Below are 5,332 nucleotides of genomic sequence, written 5' to 3'. Positions count from 1 at the left end.
GATAACTATTTGAATTTCCTTTCTGTCTCAGCTTTCTCGCCTTTTAAAAAATGGAATGCCAGAGCCAGGCCATGCCACGTATTGGCTTGGAACAGATGAGGCTAAGTGGTTTGGCTTCCTGGGTACCTTTTAATTGCCATTTTCTAGTCCCTTGGGTATTCTCTTCAGTGCATCTTTTTTTTTTTTTTTTTTTTTTCTGGAGGAATTAGCAGCTCTTCTCAGAGTGCTGGTAGAATCTGAGGAATGAGCTGAGCTCAGTAGATGTAGGGACTCTTGTCTCAGCTTCATAAACAGTATCTCCTGCAGGATTCTTGGGATGGAGGTGACAACCTGGCACAGGATCCATTTGATAAACAGCTTTCACCTGTCATCCTCTTCGCAGTATCTAAAACCAAAGTGTTTCCTGATTGAAAGATTAGCACCCACACTCCCAGTCCCAGTGGGTTCTTTCCCTGAGTTTCTGGATTAATGGGTCCCAGAGTCATTGCCATAAAACCTTCATTTCTTCAAGGGTGACTGAAGAATATAAATGGTCAAGTAGCACTGGAATTCAACACCCGCTGCATATCCACTCTGTGCCGTCATGAAGCCACCCCTGGGCGTTTTAACAAGAACAGCCTACTTGGTGAAGACATCTTCTCTTAAGGAATCCTGTTTTCTCTTTGGATTTATTTTATTCCTGAATTTACTGTTGTTCTTCCCTACCCAGATTGATGCGAAGAAGGAACAGCTAGCAGATGCCCGGAGAGACCTGAAAAGTGCTAAGGCTGATGCTAAAGTCCTGAAGGATGCAAAGACCAAGAAGTACGTGCCTGGTGTGATGCAAAGCTGGGAGTTGGATGAGAGGAAAAGTGTCACAGCATCAACCAGAGGTCCTAGCTTTCCTAGGGTTTCTGAGTAACATTCTAGAAATGTCTGGGCCTGTGGCTTTTCTGTTTTTACTGCCCCTGGGTGGCAGTGTGGGGATATGGTGCTCCTGTCCAGAGGCCAGGCCCAGTTCCTGATGACTTCCTTTCTTCCAGGGTTGTAGAGTCAAAGAAGAAGGCTGTCCAGAGGCTGGAGGAACAGCTGATGAAGCTCGAAGTTCAGGCCACAGACCGAGAGGAGAATAAACAGATTGCTTTGGGAACCTCTAAACTCAATTATTTGGACCCAAGGATCACCGTGGCTTGGTAAGCACCACGCCCTTCTTGAAGGCTACCTGCTGGCTTGGGAAGGGTGATGGGGCTCCAAGAGCATTGTCAGCTCTCACATGCAGTTCCTACATTGCACACTTAAGAGTGTCCTCTGTCTTCTGCTGTGCGCACTGCAAATGCATTGGGACATCCTGGGTGGTCTGAAATGGTCAATACTGTTACACCACTTGGGAGTATTATGTCTGCTAAGGCAGGTATGGTCCCCACCCCTAGTGGAACTTTAGGACAAAAATGGAGACTCTTAGTCCTTATTGAAGGAAAAATAAAATGAGCCCATCTACCTAAACTTTTAACTTCTCAATTTAAAAAAAAATTTTTTTTTTTTTTTAAGTGAAGGAAAGAAGGTACAAATAAGGAGAAAAAAAAAAAAAGAATACAGATCTGAGCAACCTGTGCAAAGAGTTTGCATCATTGTTTGCTTGTTTCCCTGTAAACTACCCTCCCCAATAAAATAATATCCAAAATAAATGACTTTTTTGGAAGATGCTTATTAGTTAACTTGAATTATTAGTTTCTGGGCTTAAGAGGAGCAGCCATCCCCTGTGGGCCAGGAGTTCCAGCCAGCTCTTATCCCCTTTATGTCCTGTCTGGTGCTGGAGGTTTGGTTGGCTTTGAGAGGCAATAGAGTATAATGGTGAAGAGCGTGGATTCTGGAGCCAGCGTGCTTGGATTCACTTTTCAGCTCCATGCTCACTAGCTACATGAGAATGAAACCAAATCACCTAACTTCTCAGTTTTTCTTCTGTACCTTTTTCATTTGTACACCTGCAATCGTACCTACTTTAGAATGTCAGGATTCAGTGAGTCAAGCACATGAAGCCCTAAGAACACATCTGGTACCTTATTCATTCTCCTCCTCACCAGATGGAACAGGAGAAGGCAGCACATCCAGGCCCCAACCCGGGTCTGGCCCACGTCTCCTGAGACACACTAACCCCCCTTCTCTCTCCCTTATTTGCAGGTGCAAGAAGTGGGGGGTCCCCATTGAGAAAATTTACAACAAAACCCAGCGGGAGAAGTTTGCCTGGGCCATTGACATGGCTGACGAGGACTACGAGTTCTAGCCAGTCTTGAGGGGCAAGAGTTCTGTGAAAAGGAACAGTGTGGTTTGGGAAAGATGGATAAACTGTGAGCCTCGCTTGCCCTCACACCCGAGGGAAAGAGGCAGCAAGTCTTAACTAACATCTTTGAGAAAAGATATTATAAGGGAGAGCTGAGCCAGTTGTCCTATGGACAACTTATTTAAAAATATTTCAGATATCAAAATTCTAGCTGTATGATTTGTTTTGAATTTTGTTTTTATTTTCAAGGGGTCAAGTGGATGGGAATTTGTCAGAGTTCTGCCAGGCAAATTCACTGTTTCACTGAAACATTTGGATTCTCTTAGCTACTGTATACGAAGTCCGATTATATTGGTGCGTTTTTACAGTTAGGGTTTTGCAATAACTTCTATATTTTAATAGAAATGAATTCCTAAACTCCCCTCTCCCCCATTTCAGGAATTTAAAATTAAGTAGAACAAAAACCCAACGCACCTGTTAGAGTTGTCACTATCTATTGTCATGGGAATCAATTTTCATTAAACTTGAAGCAGTCGTGACATCGGCAGTGTTTTGGTTCAGACACCTGTTCACAGAAAAGCATGATGGGAAAATATTTCCTGACTTGAGTGTTCCTTTTTAAATGTGAATTTTTATTTCTTTTTAATTATTTTAAAATATTTAAACCTTTTTCTTGATCTTAAAGATCGTGTAGATTGGGGCTGGGGAGGGATGAGGGGTGAGCGAGTCTAAGGATAATAAATAATCAGTGACTGAAACCATTTTCCCATCATTCTTTGTTCTGAGCATTCTCTATGCCCTTTCAGATACCCATCTTTTTCATTTAAAACCCCAGTCTTTCACTTGAAAGATTTTATTGTATAAAAGTTCCACAGGTAAAAAATTTAGAGGAAAATGAGTATTTGGTCAAAAAAAAAAAAGGAAAAATAATCAAGATTTTAGGGCTTTTATTTTTTCTTTTGTAATTGTGTAAAAAATGGAAAAAAAACACATAAAAAGCAGAATTTTAATGTGAAGACATTTTTTGCTATAATCATTAGTTTTAGAGGCATTGTTAGTTTAGCGTGTGTGCAGAGTCCATTTCCCACATCTTTCCTCAAGTATCTTCTATTTTTATCATGAATTCCCTTTTAATCAACTGTAGGTTATTTAAAATAAATTCCTACAACTTAACGGAAACTTGGTGTCTGCCTCTGTGTTAGCCCAGGGCCCCGGGCCAGAGTAGGGCTCCAGGGCTGGGCCTTGGTGTGAGATGTGGTCTGCCTGCTCCCGGCTGCAAGGGTGCCTCCCTCCCCAGGAGCTGGGGCTGCATCTGTCTTGCCACCGTGGGTGTGGGCTGAAGGGGAGGGAGCCAAAGTCCACATCCTTAGAAGAAGGCAGGCCCAGGAAGTGAGGGCGGGTACAGAAAAACTAGAACAGGTGCGGTGCAAGGACTATATTTGGAGCCTAGGGTAGGTTTATTGAGCAAAGTGGAACAAGTGTATTCGGGAAGCAGATTTTAGAACACTTCTGTGTGTGCTGGTGAGAAACAGTAGGGAGCTTCTTTGGGCCTACTTATGTGGCTAAGTTACCGTCAGGATGGCGGGAATTAAGTCCTAAGCCAGTTAAAACACTGAATCCCAGAAGCTCTCTCCAGACAGACGAGATCCTGCTGATAGAGAGGGAGTGGTCTGGAACCACTTCTCAGTGCTCTAGTACCCGAGTCAGTCAGGATCCCTACAAAAGTTGTTCCTCCTTTCATCCTAGGTTACAGCTAAGTCTGCGATGAAGTTGAAAGATTAAGTCTCCTGGTCAAAAGGAGCAGGCGACAGGAAGGCCAGAGTGGTCAGAACCGGTCATTTAGCTAGCCTTAAGTCCTCTAGCCTGCCAGCTAGGGGTGTATTCTGGGAGGACAGCCATCTCCCTGATGGTCTCTGAACTTCTGGGCTGGGGATGGGCCAACTGCAGAGTATCCTGAAGGGTCCTTGGCAGCCTTTATTTCATCAGCCAGTGAGGGAGGCAGCATTCACCCCAGGGAATAAAGGAAGGTACGGAGCCACTATTGCCTTGGAGCAAGAGACCAAAGCCAAGTATTTTGAGTTCATTAGTTCTGGGGAAGCTATACCATGGAACATAAGGAATAGCAATAGAGAGGCTTGTCCACGAGCCCTATCAATGCACTTGAGCAGGACCTGTCACAACCAGGGGACAACCTTGGGTCACCACTGGAAACAGGACAGGAGGCCCTGCAGGCACATGTTACTGGTGAGCAGAAACCTGTGCCTACCTTTCCTGCCTGGCAAAGACCATTCTTCTGAGGGCAGGTGCAGAGCAACTAGATGCTGGTCAAGAACGGCTGTAGGACATCCTGGGTGGTTGCAGCAGGCCTGGGAAAGCAAGCCAGAGAATGGGAGAAGCTGACCTGACGACCACTGCGACAAAGGAAGAGGCCAGACAGAGGTGAGGGCCAGGTATGTATGCAGGGCCTCAAAGGATGCTTGAGCATGAAGTCAGGAGGACCACGCCCTGCTTCCTAGTCATTTGGCAGGCAGGTTCCCTCCTCCCACTTCCAGCCCTTAGGTCGGAGCGCAGGGTCTGCCCCACCCTCTCCTGTCTGGCCCTTCCGTGATGCTGGGGTCCAGCTGTGGGCAGAGGGAGACCGCTTCCATGTGCCACCCCAGCCAGAAAGCTAGTGCTGGCTTGGCCCCTTCCTCCCTCACCGCCACCCCCCATATCCTGTCAGCAGGTCCTGTCTGTTCTCCCTGTCAAGTCTACCTCGGGCCTCTGCCACGTTTTTTTTTTTTTTTTTTTAATAAAAAAAAGAAAGAAACCACAACTCCCAGCCCTTTTCAGCCACCACCCCCTCCCTCTCTCTCTTTCACAAACAAGCACCTGGAATGAGTCACCTCTACCACCCGGTCACTCCCCCACCAACTGCAACTAGCTTCTGCCCCATCTTGCTTCCAGTACCCTCTTCAACTCTGACCAGTCACCCAGGAATGAGCAACCAAACCACTAACCAGGCTCTGCTGCTCCTGCATCTCAAACTCGCTGTGGCACCAGACACTTTTCAAAAATCGCTAGTGATACTTCACA

The 5,332-nt window shown here is 45.8% G+C and overlaps 1 protein-coding gene across 1 annotated transcript in view; it reads left to right on the top strand.

Moving 5' to 3' along the window:
• Window positions 1–3,436, top strand: part of TOP1 (topoisomerase (DNA) I) — a 97,152-nt gene extending 93,716 nt beyond the window's left edge. Inside the window, exons 19-21 of the mRNA XM_010829146.1 lie at window positions 710–804; window positions 1,023–1,172; window positions 2,158–3,436. Coding sequence (XP_010827448.1) covers window positions 710–804; window positions 1,023–1,172; window positions 2,158–2,260 — 348 coding nt within the window. The 3' untranslated portion in view covers window positions 2,261–3,436. The remainder of the gene's footprint in view (window positions 1–709; window positions 805–1,022; window positions 1,173–2,157) is intronic.
• Window positions 3,437–5,332: the final 1,896 nt, after the last annotated feature.

This window comes from Bison bison, unplaced genomic scaffold (genome assembly GCF_000754665.1).
Source record: "Bison bison bison isolate TAMUID 2011002044 unplaced genomic scaffold, Bison_UMD1.0 scf7180017864500, whole genome shotgun sequence".
Lineage (NCBI taxonomy): Eukaryota > Metazoa > Chordata > Mammalia > Artiodactyla > Bovidae > Bison > Bison bison.
The sequence above is the reverse complement of the archived record's forward strand: the minus strand, read 5'-3'. Positions and strand labels throughout refer to the sequence as shown.